We start from the raw sequence: 24,122 nt of genomic DNA, 5'->3' as shown, positions 1-24,122 counted from the left end.
TCAGTTTGGTTTCCTCTGCAGCTACATGATGGGGTAGCCGGCATATAGAGCGATACCACACTGGTTGTTCTTGTTGCGTGACATCCGGATGTAGCCCTCTTCTCCAAATCCAGTTCCCCAGCTGGATGAAAAGCAGGAAAAGATTATGATTAAAGGGAAACACCAAGGTTTACATGAATGAAAAAAGCTAAGCCTTATGCTAATTGGTAGTAACAGTAACATTTACCCAATTTAGAATCAATGCTACCAAGGCGCTCATGTCAAAATCCGAACAAAACATAACACATGACCTCCCTTTTGTCCTCCAGCAAAGCCAGAAATGCAGAGGAACATACAGGACCTATATGGACTCAGTTTATATAGTGTGTACTGTGTATATTCCTACCTGTTCTTCACCAGCCAGTAGTCTTGTCCGTTATCTGTGCCGTAGCCCACAGCTAACACTGCATGGTTCGTGTTCTGAGTGCAGTTCGGGTCATCGTACACTCCTGAAATGACAACATCATCATGTTAATGTTTTTTTTTTTCCTTTTTAAGACATATGTCAAGATTTACTACAATTTACTTACAATTTTATATGAATTTAGCCTTATTCAGATTTTGAATTTGATGTTTTATCTAAACTTGTATTATTATAATTACTGTGTTCAACATACTGTAGCAAATAAATAACTCCATCCAAATGCAACCTTTATAATTACACCTGTCCTACTCAAGAGAGTTTTAACAACTTGAGCATTTCATATAGGAACATATTATCAAGGAGTAAATTTTTCATAAATGAATGTAAAAAACAAAACATAAAAACGTGGATCTTTAACTCTTCAGCCTCATGGAAATAAAAAAGAAAGCCTTTGCGATGTAAGAATGTACCACTCTTGTAGAACTGAAATGAGGACTGCTGTGCGTCAATTGACACTGAAACAGGTCCGATGGTGCCAACTGCCTGTTTCATCTCCTCCTCGTCCCCTCGAGGCAGGAGGATATAATCAGAGCAGTTTGCAGCACGGTTCATGGGGTTATGGCGGCACTCTCCTTCCTGAAATAAGAGGACAAACTGAGTTTGAAATAGAGAATTTACAATTGATGCTATTAAAGAAAGCTGTTCAGGACCCCCTTAACGGGACCCTTGTTTAATTTTGTAATCAGTTTTCAGATTTAATATTAATATTTAAAATATCAGAGAAAGATGCTGCTTTAAGTGGAAGGGAAGCAGCAAATCAACACACTGTTTGATACAGAGTTTTGAAATGATTGGCTGATGATACAACAGAGGTGAGCCAAGACCCAAGAAACAAATAGGCTCAATACTTTTCAGCTCAGTGTTAAAGGAAAATCAAAAATTAACCTCAGTCTTATTCTCATAATTGTGGCTATTTTAACTAATGGGTCACAATAATTTTGAATTCACTGCCTCAATTATTGAAAAATCTACAATCTATGAATATGCTAATATTTCAGTTCATTACAAAAGTTTAACTATTAGACACAAGATATATCCGACTTCAGTGAAAAGTCAGTTCTCATTTATGTGCACTGGAGGTTTTAAGTTTCCAAATCACTTATCTGCAAATTGCATATTGGAGCACGACATGCTTCCCATCTGGTTGTGATGTCACCAAATAATGCTCGTATGTACACATCTTAAACTCAAATGTACAGAGTGCAAACTCAGCAGATAAACTGAAAACTCCAAATAAGGAACAGTCTGCCCACAATCCTGCTTAATGGTTTAAACTGTTGGACACATTTTTGACCAGCAGGATTTAACCAGTTACTTACACTTCCTTCATAGGGGTATGAAGCCTCAGACTCGATGCCCTCATCCATGACGTACTCAAAGGCTTTGTACTTGTTGCCACGGTTGCAGCCTTGGTTGCCGTATTTCCATGAACAGTCCACCAGGTTTTGGGGGCTGAGGTCTACCAGCTTCCCTGTTGTCATGGCTAACTGACCCTCCAAGGCGCCGGCAGCACTGAAGGCCCAACAGGAGCCACATTTACCCTGGATTTAAATGACTGTAATTACTGTAATATCATGGACACAATGCGTCATACTCCCAGTATTAATCCCAAAGTGTTTTTTCTGCTGCTGAATTCAGTTGAACATTTTCTAAATGCTTTATGCATCACTTTATATATTCCTACATTTAGAAACACATGATACGTTTGTAAAGCTGGAGCAGGCAGATAAAAAAAAAAGAAGCAATAAGTATGTTTTACTCAATTAATTGAATACATTTTGTAGATTGTGGTCAGCTTAAACTTCCTGAGCATCAATTAATTTGATCAGTCATAATATCTTACAACTGAAATTTTAAATATAAAGGCACCAAGACAAAAACAGTAAATAAACTTGAGTGCAACAAAAGTCCGATAGTTTTGAAATGAAGTGAAGCAGAGTAAATAAATACAACTGTTTGTTAACTGAGGTGTGTGGTGAATGTTGACTATTTGTCTTAATTAGGATGGAATAAAAAACAAAAATAATATATAATAATATACAATTTCTAAATGATTTTTTCAAATCCACACACATTAATTTATATAAACAGTGGCTATAGAAACCTGAGGAGAGAGTGTTAGTTAGTTAGTTGATGGGTGAGTTGTCCTTTGTGTCAAGCACCAAGAATAATTGGATTGATGTGGTAAAAAAGACTCACACAACTTGCAGTCGTGGTGACGGCTTCTTATATGAACAAACTGAGTTGACTAAAGTGGAACAGGACAAATGTGGGAAATGAAACTGGTGAGGTGACGATGCTGCTGATTTCATCACTGTGAGTCATGAGATGCTTCTGCTGAGGGAAACTGTGTGTGTGTGTGTGTGTGTGTGTGTGTGTGTGTGTGTGTGTGTGTGTGTGTGTGTGTGTGTGTGTGTGTGTGTCTGTGTGTGTGTGTGTGTGTGTGTGTGTGTGTGTGTGTTTACCTGATACTTGACACTGGTGACACAGCCCTTCTCTCTCCAGTCTATGGTGTCTGGTACATCAGCACCTGTGGTGCCCAGAAAAAGAGATGGTGCCCTCTTGAGGTCAGTGGGAGGAGTGAGCCCACCAAAGAACTGCTGGAACTCTGCTGGTGTCTACGAGGAAGTTGTTAACAAATGATTAATTGCTTTTAGATTCTCTCTCTTCTCCTAATGGATTTTTTTGCTGTCTTGTTGATGCTATTTTTTTGTTTTGTCTGTTTGTGTTGTGTTTTAACTTTAGCTTTAACAAGTTATATTTTAATATATCTTTACTAACTTACCTTTTTTAGATTTTAGTGTCTTTCAACTCGTTGTTTGGGTTTTACAGTCTGCAAAGTTGCATTTACAGCTGAATAATAAAAATTGCAGGTTTTTTATGTCTATTCATCTTTTAACATGTTGGGACCATGTTGGAAATCAGTGTTTTCACTTTAACATGTGATCCCTTGGATGTCTATAATCCACAAATAAATCATATCACATCACAAGATGTTAAGCTTTTGAGCTCAAACTAGTCATAATGTTTCTGTCTGTATCTGGCTGACCTTTCAGCATCATTAATAACATTAATGAATAAACGTGATAATAAATCAATACAACTTGATTTAGTCTCTGTATAAAACAGCAGAGTTTCTCACCATGTCTCCCATGAAGTTCATGCCCAGTTCATAGGTGTGAAGCCCCATGGAGGCCTCCAGGTTGTGCATGGTGATGAGCATCAGATTCTTCTCCCATAATGTCCTACGATGTATATTCTCCACCTAAACAAACACATACAGAATGAGTGCATAGGGTCAAATACTGTGTAAGTAAATGATACATCTTGCAGTCAGACTGTTTTGGAAAAAACTACACTTTTTTTTTTTTTTTAAAGTAACTATTTAGCATTTAGCATTTTTATCTCATACCTGATTGTGGTATGTCTTCCCGTGCATTTTCTTCCACAGGTCCCAGTGGTCGTCCAGCTGTTCGCTGTCAAACATGGCTGCTGTCCCAACAAACATGGAGACAAGCAGCAGGCTCCCCAACATCAGGCCTGTGTTGTTGAGATTTCCTTAATTATTGGTGAGAAAGGTAAACACGAGTCCAGTAACGGCTTCAGTATTTCACAGGCATTGTAAATTCGGGCTACCCCCCTTCCCGCTCTAAGAATCAACCCATTATTCTTTGTTCCCCATGTGCATGACAGGGAAACGTCAACCTAATCAGCGCTCAACGCCAGGGCATGATCACCTCAAACTGACGGAGTGGATAGCTTGGTTAGCAAACAATAAACACAAGTTACTGGCAATGAAAGCAAGAGATACATAGTTGCCGAGATAGATCACGACATACAGTTCTGCAGTTTGGTTGTATAGAAAGTTAGAAAAACAATTTTCATGACATTCAGAAAGTGTATCTTGTTATTCTCCTTTTGACGAAGTTAGAGTGGACATACATATTGCATTACACCTGTAAACACACAGAGAGAAACATGGACCACATGAGAAGACATCCTTCATATGTGGGTATAATCTAAGATAAGTCTTGACACAAATAAGTAATTATTTTTTGAATAGTGTTTATGTGGATATAAAATTAATGTATAATCTTCTTCTAATTCTTTGGGGTTTATTGTCCTCCATGTGTCAAACTTAGTTCAGAAAATGATTCTGTTGTAGCCTTTGACATTTTTGGAGGTGCCAGTTGTTTTTTGAGGATTATAATCCATTACTATGTCCAGGTCACCCCTCAAGATTATATAATTATTGGATAGGGATGAGATATCTGAGAAGAGTCTAGAGTAATACTCCACAGTGAAAGATTAAATACCCTAAGGTTAGAGGAGACACTTAAATACATTAAATACACTGTATTCATATACATGTGTCACTAGATGAACTACATCTGCAAGGAAGGCTATTATAAAACAGAAAAAAATGAAAATAAATGTGATCTGTTCATTGTCTTAAATGTCTAAAACATATAAACGTCAGATTGTATTAAAACTGTAAATAAATTGAGGACGAAGGTTCAACTTGCCTTGATCAGTTGGATGCATCATCGCTTCTTTGTTGAATCCACTGCCACTGTTTTATCCTGGTTGGTATTTATCAAGACAATGTCACCCGGTCTGTCACAGTTCTCTCTCTTCAGAAACAGAAAGCTTTGGTAATCACAATAATGTACACAATCACAATAATAAGTTGTTAATCACAGAACGAAAACTGCATACAGTGCTTTCAGCAAAAAAAGAGGAAACGCTGAATGTACACCGCTTAAAAAAATAGTCATCCCAGTATAACACCAAGTCAGTTAAACTGAAAGTGACAACAGGTGCAATGGAGAGGCAACAGCAAGACAACCCCTAAAAAGGGAATGGTTTGACACGTGGTGGCCACAGACAACTGCTCTCTTCTTATCCTTCCTGACTGATTCTTATATAGTTTGAGTTCTGCTAGTGTCCTTATCACTACTGGTAACATGAGGTGGTACCTGCAGCCCAATCAGGTTGTATAGTTAATCCAGCTCCTCCAGGATGGCACATTCATACATTTGGTCACAAGAAGGTTTGCTGTGTCTCCCAGCGCAGTCTGAAGAGCATGGAGAAGATACACTTTTGTTATTTTGTGTTGTCATGTATGTTTTGTTTTTCTGTGCTTATTATGTATTTGTTGTATATGTGCAGCTGCACCTGGCACTTTTAGCCCAAGACACATTTCCTTCGAGACAATAAAGTTCATCTAATCATCTAATGTAATCAGCTAATCAACCCAGCAGCAGAACCCGTATTGGCTTCTTAGTGCAAGGAGTTACAGGAGGAGCACTGCTAGAGCCCTACAAAATTACCTCCATCAGGCTACTTGTATGCATGTTTCTGACCAAACTGTCAGAAACAGACTCCATTTGGGTGGCAGGAGGGCCCAACGTCCTCTAGTAGGACGTGTGCTCACAGCACAGCACCGTGCAGTTTGATTGTTATTTGCAAGAGAACTCCAGAATTGGCAAGACCACCATTGGTGCCCCGTTCTCTTCACAGATGAGAGCAGGTTCACACTGAATACGTGATAGGCGTGAAAGAGTCTGTTTATGCTGTGGTGAACGTCATGCTGCCTGTAACATCATCCAGCATGACCGGTTATGTGGTGGGTCAGTGATGGTCTGAAGAGGTATATCCTTGGAGGGTCGCATAGACCTCCATGCCATAGCATGGCATTTACGCTGGTGCAGTGGGCCCTGGGTTCCTCCTGGTGAAGGACAATGCCTGTGATGTGGAGTGTGTAGGCAGTTCCTAGATGTTGAAGGCATTGATGCCACTGACTGCCCCTCACATTTTTCTGACTTAAGTCCAATTGAGCACCTGTGGGGCATTATGTATTGATGCATCAGATGCCGCCAAGTATTGCCACAGACTGACCAGGAGCTCAATGATGCCCTGATCCAGGTCTTGGAGAAGAACCCCCAGGACACCATCCGCCAACTCATTAGGAGCATGTCCAGACATTGTGTGATTTTTGGTGTGATTTCGAATCCAGCCCTCAATGTTCATCAACATCCGATGTGTGATTTTAAGTGTCGTATTGGGTGTGTGTATTGCCCAAAATGTTCCATTCCTTTCACACACTGGATATAAGAGATTAATATCCACCAGTTTGAAAAAAACTAAAAATCAAAATGACGACAATATCCAGAGTTTGCACACAAGACAGCTGCTGAATAAGACTGAAACCAAAGTGGTTGACAGTTCCTCACTTGACTGTCAGTGTGTCACACATAGCTCAAATCACGTTTGAACACATAATAGGAAGGAAACTCATAAGCCTAATCTAGTACCACACGTATGGATGTGCTATTTGTAGTTTAGAGATACTTGTCCTGCTGTTGGGTTGATGCCATTCTACGGCCCTGTCCAGCTCTCTTCGTGTAACGGCTGGTCTCCTGTTATCTCCTCCATGCTCTTGAGAATGAGATGGGAGAAAGAGCAAACCTTCTTGCGACCACATTCATGGATGTGTTTGGGAAAACTGGACTACTTGTGCAACCTGATTGGTTTTCAGGTATGGCCCCATGCTTACACATTACAAGTAGATCCTTGACCGATCACACCAAAAATCTAATTAAAAAATTGAAATCACAGGCTGATTCAATCCTGGTGAATATCATCACAACAACTTGTGATGTGACTCAGTAGTGTGTTTAGCCCACATGTGCCTGTATGCAACATCTGGGCATGTTCCTGATGAGTTGGTGGATGCTGTCCTAGTGGTGTCTGATTGGTATCAGATTCATCAAAATAATAACTGTCAGATAAACCGATTCTAAAAACAACCCCTGAACACCGAACATCATGATTATTAAGTCTGCAGTCAGTGCATGTGTTCATTCTTAGCACCCACACAGTTAGGAAGCTGCAGCCTTTAATAAGTAACAAGCAATTCTCGCAACATGTAGATGGCTCAAAAGGAAACTGAGTCACTTTACATGACAGTAAAATATTTACTAGATCAGGTTTATGAATTTCCTTCCTATTATGTGTTCAAACGTGATTTGAGCTATGTGTGTGACAGCCAAGTGAGGAACTGTCAACAACTTTGGTTTCAGTCTTATTCAGCAACTGTCTTGTGGTAAAGGCAAATTCTGGACATTCTAATCATTTTTTGTTTTTCCAGACTGGTGGATATTAAATCATAGATAGATATATAGATAGATAGATAGATAGATAGATAGATAGATAGATAGATAGATAGATAGATAGATAGATAGATAGATAGATAGATAGATAGATAGATAGATAGATAGATAGATAGATAGATAGATAGACTTGCACCTGGTCCCTCATTGTAATGTTTACCTTGATGATGTTGCGGTGTGGTCAAATGACTTGACAGAGCATATGGCTAGTTTAACTATGGGGTTCTCTAAAATCTCTCTAAAGGCCACTGTTACCTGGGGAAACAGATTTGTCAATGAGATTCAATGGAGAGTCAATGGATTCTTTCAGGTAGTTTTTATGGCAGTTGATGCTGCCAACAGACAAGCCTGAAGCTGCTTCAGTAAAATTAGATCTTTACCTCCACTGCGTCAGTGGCACAAAACACAGATCTGATATTTACTGAAATGCTAACATTGGCCTAATCACATAACTGATGTATCGATCCAAACCTGTCATGTATCACTGTGACTGAGACTCAACAAGGAGGATGTTTGCTTCTTAAAATCTTTATTATATTCAGATTCAGAAATAAAGGCATAAGACAAAGCTCATCAGTGATCACATGTGAAGAAGAAGAAAATGCAAAAAAGTATTTATAAAATGTAAAAGGGAACTTTGCATTTGCATATATTCAGTTTGGTTTCCTCTGCAGCTACATGACGGGGTAGCAGGCATATAGAGCGATGCCACACTGGTTGTTCTTGTTGCGTGACATCCGGATGTAGCCCTCTTCTCCATAACTAGTTCCCCAGCTGGATGAAAAGCAGGAAAAGATTATGATTGAATTACAGAGAAACATACTGTGGAGATTCTGTTAAATGGTTATGTTGTTCATGTAATAAATGATGGGAAATGACTCCTTCTTCTCCACTAAGCAGAAACAATTTTGTGACTTAGCCCAACCTGGCAGTCTGTGTTAATCATTGATTGAAATTCAGGCAGTTGAAGAATTTAGAATCAAAGTGTCAGCAAAACACTCAAAATCCAAACAAAATCCCTAACCCTCCCTTTTGTCCTCCAGCAAAGCCAGAATGCAGAGGAACATATGGGGGAGGAACATACAGGACCTATATGGACTCAGTTTATATGGTGTGTACTGTGTATATTCCTACCTGTTCTTCACCAGCCAGTAGTCTTGTCCATCTACTGTGCCGTAGCCCACAGCTAACACCGCATGGGTCGTTATCCGAGTGCAGTTCGGGTCATCGTACACTCCTGAAATGACACCATCATCTTTTTTTCAAGACATATGCCAAGATTTACAACATTTCTTTCAATTTTATATGAATTTAGCTATATTCAGATTTTGAATTCAATGTTTTATCCAAACTTGTATTATTATCATTACTGTGTTCGACATACTGTAACAAATACATTATAATCTAAATGCAACCTTTATAATTACACCTGTCCTACTCAAGAGAGTTTTAACAACTTGAACATTTCGTATAGGTACATATTATTAAGGTATATTGTTGTGTTTGTATTTTTTCGTCGTTGGAAAAGATAATAATGATGTTATTATATTATGTAATTGTAACCTGTTTCCTGCATAAATACATTTTTCATAAATAAATAAAAAACTAAACATAAAAACGTGGATCTTTAACTCTTCAGCTTCACAGATATAAAGTTGAGTCTTTGCAGCTGATGATGATGTATGAATGTACCACTCTTGTAGAAATGAAATGAGGACTGCCGTGCGTCAATCGCCACTGAAACAGGTCCGATGGTGCCAACTGCCTTTTTCAGCTCCTCCTCGTCCCCTCGAGGCAGGAGGATATAATCAGAGCAGTTGGCAGCACGGTTCATGGGGTTGTGGCGGCACTGTCCTTCCTGAAATAAGAGGACAAACTGAGTTTGAAATAGAATTCACTGCCTCAATTATTGAAGAATCTACAATCTATGAATATGCTAATATTTCAGTTCATTCTATTAGACACAAGATATATCCGACTTCAGTGAAAAGCCAGTTCTCATTTATGGGCACTGGAGGTTACAGGTTTCCAAATCACTTATCTGCAAATTGAATATTGGAGCACGACATGCTTCCTGGTTGTGATGTCACCAAATAATGCTCCTATGTACACATCTTAAACTCAAATGTACAGAGTGCAAACTCAGCAGATAAACTGAAAACTCAGAAAACCAAATAAGGAACAGTCTGCCCACAATCCTGCTTAATGGGTTAAACTGTTGGACACATTTTTGACCAGCAGGATTTAACCAGTTACTTACACTTCCTTTGTAGGGGTATGAAGCCACAGACTCGATGCCCTGGTCCATGACATACTCAAAAGCTTTGTGCTCGTTGCCACCGTTGCAGCCGTTGTTGCCGTATTCCCAAGAACAGTCCATCAGGTTTTGGGGGCTGAGGTCTACCAGCTTCCCTGTTGTCATGGCTAACTGACCCTCCAGGGCGCCAACAGCACTGAAGGCCCAACAGGAGGCACAATGACCCTGGACACAATTAAAATCAAATACAATTTCTTGAGGATCGGGATATAAAAACTGTAGAAATGTCAGACAAATTATAAAGGCACCAAATAAATAAATAAATAAAACAGTATGTTAACTGATGTGTGAGGTGTGTGTCAGTCTTAAGGTCTTGTCTTAAGATGTAATATATATATATACACACACACACACACACACACACAAACACACATATATATATGTATAACATACAGTTTCTGACTGCAGTCATGGTGACGGCTTCTTATGTCACTGTGAGTGATGAGATGCGTCTGCTGAGTCCTGCTGACTGTTCTCATGCTGAGGGAAACGAAAGTGTGTGTGTGTGTTTTCACCTGATCCTTGACACTGGTGACACAGCCCCTCTCTCTCCAGTCCATGGTGTCTAGTACATCAGCGCCTGAGGTGCCCAGAAAAGGAGATGGCGCCCTCTTGAGGTGAGTGGGAGGAGTGAGCCCACCAAAGAACTGCTGGATCTCCTCTGGTGACTACGAGGAAGTTGTTAACAAAGGATTCATTCCTTTTATATTCTCTCTCTTCTCCTAATGGATTTTTTGCTGTTTGTTGATGCTATTTTTTTTTAACTAATTTTTTATTTCATTTTCATACATAATCATAGATACAGAATCACAGTCATCATATTATCTGCTGTTTTCTCAAATTAGTTTTCAATACAAAGTACTACTAACATGATGACAATTAGGGCACAACAAAGGAACCAAAGATTGTAAAAACAGAAAATATAAAATAAAGTAAATAGCATTAATGATTATGAATAAACTTGATAATAAATCAATACAATTCATAAAACTTGATTTAATTTCTGTATAAAACAGCAGAGTTTCTCACCATGTCTGACATGAAGTTCATGCCCATTTCATAGCTGTGAAGCCCCATGGAGGCCTCCAGGTTGTGCATGGTGATGAGCATCAGATTCTTCTCCCAAAATGTCCTGCGGTGTGTATTCTCCACCTCAACACACACACAAACACATACAGAATGAATGCATAGGGTCAAATACTGTGCACGTAAAAAGTAAGCAGTCAGACTGTTTTGGGGGGAAAAACCATTAAAATTGACAATTTAGCAAGTAGCCTTTATTCTCATACATCATTTCGGTATGTCTTCCCATGGGTTTTCTTCCACAGGTCCCAGTGGTTGTCCAGCTGTTTGCTGTCAAACATGGCTGCTGCCCCAACACACAGGGAGACAAGCAACAGGCTCCCCAACATCAGGCCTGTAAACATACACAGAGAAACATGGACCACATGGCTTTTCACTAAAATTCAAAACTATAAATCCACAAAAGAACAAGATGAATATCTAAAGTATGCCTCATACTGGATTTCATCCAAACAAAATGGCCTTGATTGATTACTATTGTATTTCTTTGGATTAGTCATCTCAGGAATAGATCATGCCAAAAATAAAGGTTTTTATGACAAAATACCCCACAGTGAAAGATTAAAAACCCTATGGTTAGAGGAGACATTTAAATACACTGTATTCATATAAAGTTGTCCTGAAGTCATTTTCAACCACCTCATCCACAATATATCTCTATGTCTAAAACATGAACACAAAAGCATCAGATTTTATTAAAAATGTTAATTAATTGAGGAAGAAGGTTAAACTTGCCTTGATCAGTCAGACGCATCATCGCTTCTTTGTTGAATCCACTTCCACTGTTTTATACTGGTTCGTATTTATCAAGAACATGTCACGTGGTCTGTCACAATTTAGAAAAAGAAAGCTTTGGTAATCACAATAATATACACAATCTCAGTTTGGTAATCAATAATATACACAATCACAGTTTGGTAATCACAAGAAGAAAATTGTGTACAGTGCTTTGAGCAAAAAAGAGTAAACACTGAATGTACACTGCTAAAAAATTAAGGGGACACTTAATCATCACAGTATAACACCAAATCAGTAAAACTTCAGGGATATCAATTTGTCTATTCAGGAAGTACAAGTGATTGTGAATCAATTTCAACTTCTTTGGTTTAAATGAAAGTGCAATAGAGAGGTAAAGCAAGACAATCCTTAAAAAGGGGATGGTTTGACACGTGGTGGCCACAGACAACTGCTCTCTTCTTCCTTCCTGACTGATTCTTCTCTATTTTTGAGTTCTGCTAGTGTCCTTGTCACTGCTGGTAACACGAGGCGGTACCTGTAGGTTGTATAGGTAATCCAGCTCCTCCAGGTTGGCACATCCATACGTGTGGTCACAAGAAGGTTTGCTGTGTCTCCCAGCGCAGTCTGAAGAGCATGGAGGAGATACCAGGAGACCGGCTGTTACACAAGAGGAGCTGTATAGGGCTGTAGAAGGGCATCAACCCAACAGTAGGACCAGAGGAACAGGAGGAGCACTACCAAGGCACGACGTCCTCTAGTGGGACCTGTGCTCACAGCCCAGCACCATGCAGCTCTATTGGCATTTACCAGAGAACACCAGAATTGGCAGGTCTGCCCCTGGTGCCCGGTTCTCTTCACAGATCAGAGCATTGAGCACATCTGCAGGCATGAAAGAGTCTGGAGACGCTGTGGTGAACCTTATGCTGCGTGTAACATCATCCAGCATGACTGGTTTGGCTCAAATTTCGCAGAGCGAATGTCAGATTTTATGCTGGTGCAGTGGTATATCACATATCTGCTTGTTAGAGTTTGATATTTCTTGTGTAACAGTGAAAATGTTGGAATGCCTTGTGGTGCATTAGGAAAGGTCAGGAGGTCACTAAAAACATTTTCCAAACAGTGTGTTGTGGTTTGTTGCTCTGGACGAAAGTGTTGGTCAAGAGGTGGTTTTGACCTGTCAGGAGGCTGGATGAAAGGTCAAGAGGTCACCACGTTTAATGGCAGTCTGCCAGATGTTGTAGGTGTTTGTGTGGATTAAAAAGTTTGATGGGACAGATAGAAGAACCTGTTCTGCTGCTAGATGAGTCAGTAAGAAGCTTCAAATATAAAAAAATTGTAAATTACTCTGAATATAAACGTACAATGCTTTATTACTCTGTATCATTTGGTTATGGCCCGTGACATACGATATTTGTATGAGGGGTTGAAGTAACTGATGATCAACTGTGTGGTAGGATGTCAAACTCTTTGATCTTGTCTGACATAGAAGCCTATCTATCCTACCTTCCTGAATGTCTGTGGGAGGACATAATTTGTTCTTGCCCCACTCACATCCCACTCTGTTCAGTGATGTTCCATCTTGTACTAACGTGTTGGAACATGACATCGATGTAGGCAACGCAGCTCCCGTTAAGCAATATGCTTATCACTGTCCTGTAGAGAAAAGGGCAGATTATGAAGAGAGAGGTTGTATCCGAGCAGAGGAATATCTGTTGAAAAAATGGTTTAGCTAACCATGTCACAACCCTTGGAGTGTACATGTACTGTCTTGGATTGAAGTTGAGCCAGTACTTCAAGAAAGGTCTTGCTTGGATCTGGTTATAGATTTGTTGCTCTGATATGGGAGAACAGGAAGTTGCCACAGCTTCTCCACATTGTGTGTGAGCAGCTCTCAGGAAACAGGGTCTGGACTGCATTGGTTGATTCAGGGTTAGGGTCTTGAGAAATAACAAGAAAATGGACGCTGGGTAGGACTCTGAATAGTCCAGCCTAAACAGGTGTGCACAGGAGCCGGGCCTGCACCGGGACCAAGACTCACCTTCTCAGTGGGGCAGACAAGGTGGGAGTGGTCAGATCCAATAAGTAGGATAAGCAGGCTGCACTCTATTAAATGGCTGGATTGATAGGCCTTGCAGTTGCCTGAAGCAGTGGAAGATCTGGGCTGGGTTGGTCTGCTCAGTCAAGCCAAGGTGGGTTGATGTAGCTTTTATAATTAGGAATTTCTTCAGAGGGTCTGGGGCAGTTAAGATGTTGAACGCTGTAGGTTTTTAAAATCCAACAATATTTCTTGAAAAGGTATTATTCAATACTACTGTATTCTTAAATTTGATTTTATTCATCCAAAAATACAAGAAATCACTCTAATGAACCCTGGTATACCCGTTAAAATGTGTCCTAAGTTGAAAATATGCAGTATAAACCAGTTGTTTCTAGTCTTTATGCTGCTGGCTATAGCTTTATATTTAATGGACAACTATAAAAGTGCTATCAATATTCTCATCTAACTTAATAACTATAACTCTTCGTTTTAACAAACTATATGCCTATTGACTTTCTGAAAAAATAGCTCACTGTTTGATGAGATTGTAGTAGACAAACAATAAATAGAAAAACATACCAAAAGGCTTGGCTTTTGGTTACATAAGACAATGTTCCTTGCCTATTGCAGTTACATGGACGTCGTTAGGCCAATTTTGGGGGGTTTAAGCTTCCCTAAAATGTTCTAAAGTCCCCCCAAACCATTCAGGGTTTCCCACAGCAATTTCCAGCTTAGGTGGCCGCCTAAGCAACACACGCCTGCCGCCTTAACTAACGTCTTTAAAAAATTTACAGCGATGTAATGTTCAACCAGCGTCTGCAGCGGTGCTTACTGCAGGACGACTGGTCGAAACCGCTGTGTCCGACTGTCTGACTTCGACCCTGAACACACCTGTAGCTCTCGCTGTACCTCCCGCTAGCATAACACAGAGAAGCTAACAGTGAAATTAAGTTTAAGGAAACAAACACAGACCGCTGGTTAAAACCATAGACTGTATATAAAATGGACGTAACATCCGTGATGTCATCCATTGGTTTGTGGACTGCTGCTTAGAAGCGAATAGTTTTGGATCTGGGCAGCGCCATCTTGAACATTTCCGGTGCATGCCGGGAAAAATAAAAACAAGGATTCTACTTATATGGGCATCAGGATGGCATGAGGCGCCCTCCTGAACCTGTGAACCAATCAACCTGTCAATCACGACGTAGCCACGCCCCAATGCATACCCTGCTTTATCGTCAAATATAAAATCAGGGAGGCCAACATTTCACAATTGAACATCATACTGCATTGAAGGAGGCTTTAAACTAGCGATTGAGACCATAAACACATTTTGAAAACGTTTACTGAGGTTAGAAATCAAGTGAGAAGTTGGTGAATTCTCCATTGACTTGTATAGAGACGGAAGTCCTTTTGACACCAAAACGGTCGCCCCCTGGTGGCCTTTTGATAGAATGCAGTTTTAAGTTACTTCCGCGTCGGCCTCCGCTCAGAGGAGCGGAACTCCCTGCCTGGTTAAAACATAAATCTACATCATCTTAGGCGGAACCTGCTCAGAAAAAAACAGCGGAACCCGGAACACTAATGCAAACAGTGCCATGTGATGTCAACATTAACAACGTTAATCCTCAGACAGGTAACTGTTGCTATATTAACAAATTTCAGGCTAACCGGCTCAGAGTATATGAACGGCTTCAACTAAACAGGTGATATTAACAGCGCAATGTGTAAAATGCTGCGGTGCTGCGCGTTTTATCAGCTTATGTTACAAAATGCCAATATTAAATCACTCAAATGTTTCTCATTCAGCAGTCCTGAAAAGAAAGATTGAGGCATTCAACAAAAACGTGATGCTAATGCTACTGAAACTGAATATAACTAAACTGTATAATACTATATAACTTGTAATTACTATAAAATATAGTTCAGAGAATAATTTAACTAAGAAGACACACTCACTGGCCTAACCTGTGCAATCTAATTCAATCCAATGAAACAGTTCTAAATCTACATTTATGAAGCTTATACTACATTTTTTGACAAGAAGGTGAACATTCTGCTTTATGTTTATTATTTAGTGCCAACAGAAAATATTATTATCATAGAAGACCAAAGAAACCAGAATATATTTCAGCAAGCCAACTTCCCAAAGAGTCAATGGATTATTTCAGGCAGTTTTTATGGCAGTTGAAGCTGCCAACAGACAAGCCTGAAGCTGCTTCAGTAAAGTCAGATCTTTACCTCCACTGCGTCAATGGCATTGGCCTTATCACATAACTGATATATGATCCAAACCTGTCGTGTATCACTGTGACTGAGACTCAACAAGGAGGATGATGCTTCTTAAAATCTTTATTATAGATTCAGAAATACAGGCAGAAGATAAAGCTCATCAGTGATTACATGTGAAGAAATGCAAAAAAGTATACATAAACTGTAAAAGGGAACTTGAGTTTGTATGGACTCAGTTTGGTTTCCTCTGCAGCTACATGACGGGGTAGCTGGCATATAGAGCGATGCCACACTGGTTGTTCTTGTTGCGTGACATCCGGATGTAGCCCTCTTCTCCATATCTAGTTCCCCAGCTGGATGAAAAGAAGGAAAAGAGTATGATTGAAGGGAAACACCAAGGTTTACATCAGTAAAAACTAAGCTAAGCCTTATGCTTATTGGTAGTAACAGGAACATTTACCCAAGTACAGTACTCAAATATAATTTAAAGGTACTTGTACTTTACTTGAGTCTTTCCATTTTATGCTACTTTGTACTTCACTTGCCACTTATAGTTAGTTTACTTTTCAGATTAGGATTTTACATAAAATAATATGACTGCTCTTTTCTTTTTTCAATTTGTTATACTTTGTGTTAATGGTTACATATAAATAAAGATTATTATGATTATGATGATGATGATGATGATGATGATTATTATTTATCTGAATTAGTTTTGGACAAAAATCAGTTCTCAAAACAAAATTACAGAGAAACACTGCAGAGATTCTGTTAAATGGTTATGTTTTTCATGTAATAAATGATGGGAAATGACTCCTTCTTATCCACTAAGCAGAAACAATTTTGTGACTTAGCCCAACCTGGCAGTCTGTGTAAATCATTGCTTGAAATACAGGTAGTTGAATAATTTAGAATCAATGCCACCAAGGCGCTCATGTCAACAAAACACTCAAAATCCAAACAAAATGTAACAGTACCCTGACCTCCCTTTTGTCCTCCAGCAAAGCCAGAATGCAGAGGAACATACAGGACCTATATGGATTCAGTTTATATGGTGTGTACTGTGTATATTCCTACCTGTTCTTCACCAGCCAGTAGTCTTGTCCATCTACTGTGCCGTAGCCCACAGCTAACACTGCATGGTTCACCTTCTGAGCGCAGGTCGGGTCATCATACACTCCTGAAATGACATCTTCATCAAGTTAATGTTTTTTTTTCTTTTTAATACATATGTCAAGATTTACTGAATTTCTTCACCAATTTTATATAAATTTAGCTATATTCAGATTTAGATTTAGATGTTATACCTTAAGTTGTATTATTATCATCACTGTGATCAACATACTGTAGCAAATAAATAACTTAGTCATCCAAATACAACCTTTATAATTACACCTGTCCTACTCAAGAGAGTTTTAACAACACGTAATGTCGTGTTTGTATTTTTTTCTCACTTGAAAAGATAATAATGATGTTATTATATTATGTAATTGTAACCTGTTTCCTGCATAAATACATTTTTCATAAATAAAAAAAACAACATAAAAACATGGATCTTTAACTCTTCAGCTTCACAGATATCTAAAGTTGAGTCTTTGCAGCTGATGATGATGTATGAATGTACCACTCTTGTAGAACTGAAATGAGGACTGCCCTGCGTGAATCGCCACTGAAAGAGGTCCAATGGTGCCAACTGCCTTTTTCAGCTCCTCCTCGTCCCCCTCAGGCAGGAGGATATAATCAGAGCAGTTGGCAGCACGGTTCATGGGGTTGTGGCGGCACTGTCCTTCCTGAAATAGGAGGACAAACCTAGTTTGAAATAGAATTCACTGCCTCAATTATTGAAAAATCTACAATCTATGAATATGCTAATATTTCAGTTCATTCTATTAGACACAAGATATATCCGACTTCAGTGAAAAGTCAGTTCTCATTTATGTGCACTGGAGGTTTCAGGTTTCCAAATCACTTATCTGCAAATTGCATATTGGAGCACGGCATGCTTCCCATCTGGTTGTGATGTCACCAAATAATGCTTGTATGTACACATCTTAAACTCAAATGTACAGAGTGCAAACTCAGCAGATAAACTGAAAACTCCAAATAAGGAACAGTCTGCCCACAATCCTGCTTAATGGGTTAAACTGTTGGACACATTTTTGACCAGCAGGATTTAACCAGTTACTTACACTTCCTTTGTAGGGGTATGAAGCCACAGACTCGATGCCCTCATCCATGACGTACTCAAAGGCTTTTAGCTCGTTGCCACCATTGCAGCCGTTGTTGCCGTATTCCCATGAACAGTCTATCAGGTTTTGGGGGCTGAGGTCTACCAGCTTCCCTGTTGTCCTGGCTAACTGACCCTCCAAGGCGCCAACAGCACCGAAGGCCCAACAGGAGGCACAACGACCCTGGATACAATTAAAATCAAATACAATTTCTTGAGGATCGGGATATGAAAACTGTAGAAATGTCAGACTATAAAATAAACTTGAGTGCAACAAAAGTCTGATAGTTTTGAAATTAAGTGAATATAGCAGAGTAAATAAATACATTTGTGTGGGGGTTTTTCGAATCCCCTCACATTTATTTATATAAACAGCGGCTATAAAAACATGATGAAAGAAAAACCTTGCAGTCATGGTGACGGCTTCTTATGTCACTGTGAGTGATGAGATGCGTCTGCTGAGTCCTGCTGACTGTGTTCTCATGCTGAGGGAAACGAAAGTGTGTGTGTGTGTGTGTGTGTGTGTTTTCACCTGATCCTTGACACTGGTGACACAGCCCCTCTCTCTCCAGTCCATGGTGTCTAGTACATCAGCGCCTGAAGTGCCCAGAAAAGGAGATGGCGCCCTCTTGAGGTGAGTGGGAGGAGTGAGCCCACCAAAGAACTGCTGGATCTCCTCTGGCGTCTACGAGGAAGTTGTTAACAAAGGATTCATTCCTTTTATATTCTCTCTCTTCTCCAAATGGATTTTTTGCTGTTTGTTGATGCTATTTTTTTTTAAACTCAATTTTTATTTCAGTTTCATACATAATCATAGATACAGAATCACAGTCATCATATTATCTGCTGTTTTCTCAAATTAGTTTTCAATACAAAGTACCACTAACATGATGACAATTAGGGCACAACAAAGGGACCAAAGACTGTAACAACAAAATATAAAATAAAGTAAATAGCATTAATGATTATGAATAAACTTGATAATAAATCAATACAATTCATAAAACTTGATTTAATTTCTGTATAAAACAGCAGAGTTTCTCACCATGTCTCCCATGAAGTTCATGCCCATTTCATAGCTGTGAAGCCCCATGGAGGCCTCCAGGTTGTGCATGGTGATGAGCATCAGATTCTTCTCCCAAAATTTCCTGTGGTGTATATTCTCCACCTCAACACACACACACAAACACATACAGAATGAGTGCATAGGGTAAAATACTGTGTAAGTAAAAAGTAAGCAATCAGGTTGTTTTGGGAGGGGGGGGGGGGGGGGGGGGGGGGGGGGGATTTAAAATTGACAATTTTGCAAGTAGCCTTTTTTCTCATACATCATTCTGGTATGTCTTCCCATGGGTCTTCTTCCACAGGTCCCAGTGGTTGTCCAGCTGTTTGCTGTCAAACATGGCTGCTGCCCCAACACACAGGGAGACAAGCAGCAGGCTCCCCAACATCAGGCCTGTAAACATACCCAGAAAAACATGGACCACATGGCTTTTAACCAAAATTCAAAACTATAAATCCACAAAAGAATAAGATGAATATCTAACCAAGTATGCCTCATACTGGACTTCATCCAAAGAAAATGGCCTTGATTGATTACTTTTGTATTTCTTTGGATTAGTCATCTCAGGAATAGATCATGCCAAAAAATAAAGGTTTTTATGATAAAATACCCCACAGTGAAAGATTAAAAACCCTATGGTTAGAGGAGACATTTAAATACACTGTATTCATATAAAGTTGTCCTGAAGTCATTTTCAACCACCTCATCCACAATATATCTCTTTGTCTAAAACATGAACACAAAAGCATCAGATTGTATTAAAACTGTTAATTAATTGAGGAAGAAGGTTAAACTTGCCTTGATCAGTCAGACGCATCATCGCTTCTTTGTTGAATCCACTGCCACTGTTTTATCCTGGTTCGTATTTATCAAGAAAAAATGCCACGTGGTCTGTCACAATTTAGAAAAAGAAAGCTTTGGTTATCACAATAATATACACAATCACAGTTTGGTAATCACAAGAAGAAAATTGTGTACAGTGCTTTGAGCAAAAAAGAATAAACACTGAATGTACACTGCTCAAAAATTAAGGGGACACTTAATCATCACAGTATAACATCAAATCAGTAAAACTTCAGGCGTATCAATCTGTCCATTTAGGAAGCACAAGTGATTGTGAATCAATTTCACCTTCTTTGGTTTAAATGAAAGTGCAATAGAGAGGTAAAGCAAGACAACCCCTAAAAAGGGAATGGTTTGACATGTGGTGGCCACAGACAACTGCTCTCTTCTTATCCTTCCTGACTGATTCTTCTATAGTTTGAGTTCTGCTAGTGTCCTTATCACTACTGGTAACACGAGGCGGTACCTGCAGCCCAATCAGGTTGTATAGTTAATCCAGCTCCTCCAGGATGGCACATCCATACGTGTGGTCACAAGAAGGTTTTCTGTGTCTCCCAGCGCAGTCTGAGGAGCATGGAGGAGATACCAGGAGACCGGCTGTTACCAAAGGAGAGCTGGACAGAGCTGTAGAAGGGCATCAACCCAACAGTATGACCAGAGGAACAGGAGGAGCACTACCAAGGCACGACGTCCTCTAGTGGGACCTGTGCTCACAGCCCAGCACCATGCAGCTCTATTGGCATTTACCAGAGAACACCAGAATTGACAGGTCCGCCACTAGTGCCTGGTTCTCTTCACAGATCAGATCTGGAGACGCTGTGGTGAACTTTATGCTGCGTGTAACATCATCCAGCATGACTGGTTTGGCTCAAATTTCGCAGAGCGAATGTCAGATTTTATGCTGGTGCAGTGGTATATCACATATCTGCTTGTTACAGTTTGATATTTCTTGTGTAACAGTGAAAATGTTGGAATGCCTTGTGGTGCATCATGAAAGGTCAGGAGGTCACTAAAACATTTTCCAAACAGAGGTAGTTTTGACCTGTCAGGAGGCTGGTCAAGAGGTCACCACGTTTAATGGCAGTCTGCCAGATGTTGTAGGTGTTTGTGTGGATTAAAGAGTTTGATGGGACAGATAGAAGAACCTGTTCTGCTGCTAGATGAGTCAGTAAGCTTAAATTATAAAAAATTGTAAATTACTCTGAATATAAACGTACAATGCTTTATTACTCTGTATCATTTGGTTATGGCCCGTGATATACAATATTTGTATGAGGGGTTGAAGTAACTGATGATCAACTGTGTGGTAGGATGTCAAACTCTTTGATCTTGTCTGACATAGAAGCCTATCTATCCTACCTTCCTGAATGTCTGTGGGAGGACATAATTTGTTCTTGCCCCACTCACATCCCACTCTGTTCAGTGATGTTCCATCTTGTACTAACGTGTTGGAACATGACATCGATGTAGGCAACACAGCTCCAGTTAAGCAACATGCTTATCACTGTCCTGTAGAGAAAAGGCAGATTATGAAGAGAGAGGTTGTTTTAGCTAAACCCTGTCACAACCCTTGGAGTGTACATGTACTGTCTTGGATTGAAGTTAAGCCAATACTTCAAGAAAGGTCTTGCTTGGATCTGGTTTGTTGCTCTGATATGGGAGAACAAGAAGTTGCCACAGCTTCTCCACATTGTGAGTGAGCAGCTCTCAGGAAACAGGGTCTGGACTGCATTGGTTGATTCAGGGTTAGGTTCTTGAGAAATAACAGGAAGCTGGGTAGGACCCTGAAGAGTCCAGCCTAAACAGGTGTGCACAGCAGCCGGGCCTGCATTGGGACCAAGACTCACCTTCTCAGTGGGGCAGACAAGGTGGGAGTGGTCAGATCCAATAAGTAGGATAAGCAGACTGCACTCTATTAAATGGCTGGATTTATAGGCCTTGCAGTTGCCTGAAGCAGTGGAAGATCTGGACAGGGTTGGTCTGCTCAGTCAAGCCAAGGTGGGTTGATGTAAAGGCTTCTGTAATGAAGAATTTCTTCAGGGGGTCTGGGGAAGATGTTGAACGCTCTAGGTTTTTAAAATCCAACAACATTTCTTGAAAATTATTCAATACTTAAACTGTACTCTTAAATTTGATTTTATTCATCCAAAAATACAAGAAATCACTCTCATGAACCCTGGTATACCCGTTAAAATGTGTCCTAAGTGGAAAATATGCAGTATAAACCAGTTGTTTCTAGTCTTTATGCTGCTGGCTATAGCTTTATATTTAATGGAAAACTATAAAAGTGCTATTAATATTCTCATCTACCTTTAACCAGGACAATTAATAACTATAAACTCTTCTTTTTAACAAACTATAGGCCTATGGACCTCCTGAAAAAAAGCTCACTGTTTGATGAGATTGTAGTAGACAAAAAATAGATAGAAAAACATACCAAAAGGCATTTTTTGCTTATATAAGACAATGTTCCTTGCCTATAGGCAGTTACATGGACATCGTTAGGCCAATTTTGGGGGGCTTAAGCTTCCCTAAAATCTTTTAAAGCCCCCCCAAACCATTCAGGGTTTCCCACAGCACTTTCCAGCTCAGGCGGCCGCCTAAGCAACACACGCCTGCCGCCTTAACTAACGTCTTTAAAAAATGTTCAGTGATGTAATTTTCAACCAACGTCTGCAGCGGTGCTTACTGCAGGACGACTGGGTTTCACTGGTCGAAACTGCTGTGTCCGACTGTCTGAGTTCGACCCTGAACACACCTGTAGCTCTCTCTGTACCTTGCGCTAGCATAACACAGAGAAGCTAACAGTGATATTAAGTTTAAGGAAACAAACACAGACCGCTGGCTAAAACGTGAATCTACATCATCTGAGGCGGAACCGGCTCAGAAAAAAACAGCGGAGCCCGAAACACCAATGCAAACAGCGCCATGTGATGTCAACATTATCAACGGTAATCCTCAGACAGGTAACTGTTGCTATAGTAACACGTTTCAGGCTAACCGGCTCAGAGGCTCCAACTAAACAGGTGATATTAACGGCGCAATGTGTAAAATGCTGCGGTGCTGCGCGTTTTATCAACTGATGTCACAAAACGCCAATATTAAGTCACTCAAATGTTTCTCATTCAGCAGTCCTGAAGAGAAAGAGGCATTCAACAGAAACGTGATGCTAATGCTACTGAAACTGAATATAACTACTTAACTGTATAATACTATATAACTTGTAATTACTATAAAATATAGTTCAGAGAATAACTTAACTACATGAGATAGACATAGACTCAATGTCTTAACCTGTGCAATCTAATTCAAAACAATGAAACAGCTCTAAATCTACATTTATGAAGTTTATACTACATTTTTTGACAAGAAGGTAAAAATTCTGCTTTATGATTATTATTTTGTGATTGTGGTGTATTAGGGTGTAATGTAATGCACCCAAGTACCACCACCACCACTTAGTATGACCTCAGTACAAGTAGAATTATCACTTTTTTTGGCAATGTCAACAAAAGCTGAAAATATATAAACTTCTAAAAAAAAAAAGGCAGAATTTATAGCAGTGCTGTTGTATTGGATTGAATTATATTGCACAGGTGTTCCTAATGAAGTTGCAGATGACTGTAGTTCAGAGAATAAAACTACTAATGTACTAAATAACTAATTCCTCAGAGAATACCTTAAATTGAAGGAAAGTGACAGAATGCAAGACGTGGGGGTGCTTGGGGACCTTTTCTAGTGGGTAGGTGTAATACCTATGTATACTACACTACTGATATGTGTGTTCGTCAAATTTCACTATGCCATCTCTTAGCACCTGGTTCTGGTATACTGTGAGCGTGGCATATCGCGCATAAAGATTTTATTTTTGTATAAGAAAAAAATTTGCATTGCTTTGGGACTAGGCCCCCCTAAACATAAAATCCTAGTGACGTCCCTGGGC

General features: G+C 39.7%; 3 protein-coding genes across 5 annotated transcripts; all 3 read right to left on the bottom strand.

The window, feature by feature from the left end:
• Positions 1–5,008, bottom strand: LOC133984097 (cathepsin S-like). Of its 3 annotated transcripts, none has more exons than XM_062423357.1 (8): positions 4,990–5,008; positions 3,876–4,003; positions 3,606–3,728; positions 2,929–3,081; positions 1,783–2,004; positions 874–1,039; positions 386–488; positions 1–121 (listed from the first exon to the last, which is right to left on the bottom strand). In XM_062423357.1, the coding sequence occupies exons 1-8, from the start codon at positions 5,006–5,008 to the stop codon at positions 22–24; spliced, it is 1,014 nt and encodes a 337-aa protein (XP_062279341.1). In that variant the 3' UTR covers positions 1–21. The 3 variants fall into 3 exon arrangements, with proteins under 3 accessions (XP_062279341.1, XP_062279340.1, XP_062279342.1); XM_062423356.1 differs by having other exon boundaries at positions 10–121; positions 874–1,035; positions 1,779–2,004; XM_062423358.1 differs by having other exon boundaries at positions 10–121; positions 874–1,035; positions 1,785–2,004.
• A 3,283-nt stretch (positions 5,009–8,291) lies between these two features.
• Positions 8,292–11,388, bottom strand: LOC133984101 (cathepsin S-like). Its single transcript, XM_062423363.1, has 7 exons — positions 11,245–11,388; positions 10,985–11,107; positions 10,471–10,623; positions 9,899–10,120; positions 9,331–9,496; positions 8,773–8,875; positions 8,292–8,412 (listed from the first exon to the last, which is right to left on the bottom strand). The coding sequence occupies exons 1-7, from the start codon at positions 11,380–11,382 to the stop codon at positions 8,313–8,315; spliced, it is 1,005 nt and encodes a 334-aa protein (XP_062279347.1). The 5' UTR covers positions 11,383–11,388; the 3' UTR covers positions 8,292–8,312.
• Positions 11,389–16,278: 4,890 nt separating this feature from the next.
• On the bottom strand, positions 16,279–20,183 carry LOC133984096 (cathepsin S-like). Its single transcript, XM_062423355.1, has 8 exons — positions 20,135–20,183; positions 19,602–19,729; positions 19,319–19,441; positions 18,806–18,958; positions 18,236–18,457; positions 17,671–17,836; positions 17,124–17,226; positions 16,279–16,399 (listed from the first exon to the last, which is right to left on the bottom strand). Exons 1-8 carry the CDS (start codon positions 20,154–20,156, stop codon positions 16,300–16,302), a joined length of 1,017 nt encoding a protein of 338 aa, XP_062279339.1. The 5' UTR covers positions 20,157–20,183; the 3' UTR covers positions 16,279–16,299.
• Between the last annotated feature and the right edge of the window lie 3,939 nt (positions 20,184–24,122).

This window comes from Scomber scombrus, chromosome 7, assembly GCF_963691925.1.
Source record: "Scomber scombrus chromosome 7, fScoSco1.1, whole genome shotgun sequence".
Lineage (NCBI taxonomy): Eukaryota > Metazoa > Chordata > Actinopteri > Scombriformes > Scombridae > Scomber > Scomber scombrus.
The sequence above is the reverse complement of the archived record's forward strand: the minus strand, read 5'-3'. Positions and strand labels throughout refer to the sequence as shown.

Coding starts and splice junctions, on each gene's coding strand:
- LOC133984097 (XM_062423357.1), bottom strand. Junction 2,005..2,928: donor TCACCAGTGTCAAGTATCAG/GTAAACACACAC, acceptor ATTTAAATCCAG/GGTAAATGTGGCTCCTGTTG. Junction 1,040..1,782: donor CATACCCCTATGAAGGAAGT/GTAAGTAACTGG, acceptor CTCTTATTTCAG/GAAGGAGAGTGCCGCCATAA.
- LOC133984101 (XM_062423363.1), bottom strand. CDS start 11,382: ATGTTTACAGGCCTGATGTTGGGGAGCCTGTTGCTTGTCTCCCTGTGT. Junction 11,108..11,244: donor GGAAGACATACCGAAATGAT/GTATGAGAATAA, acceptor GTGTGTGTTGAG/GTGGAGAATACACACCGCAG. Junction 8,876..9,330: donor ATTTCATTTCTACAAGAGTG/GTACATTCATAC, acceptor GTGTCATTTCAG/GAGTGTACGATGACCCGAAC.
- LOC133984096 (XM_062423355.1), bottom strand. CDS start 20,156: ATGATGCGTCTGACTGATCAAG. Junction 19,730..20,134: donor GATGCGTCTGACTGATCAAG/GCAAGTTTAACC, acceptor GTATGTTTACAG/GCCTGATGTTGGGGAGCCTG. Junction 19,442..19,601: donor GGAAGACATACCAGAATGAT/GTATGAGAAAAA, acceptor GTGTGTGTTGAG/GTGGAGAATATACACCACAG.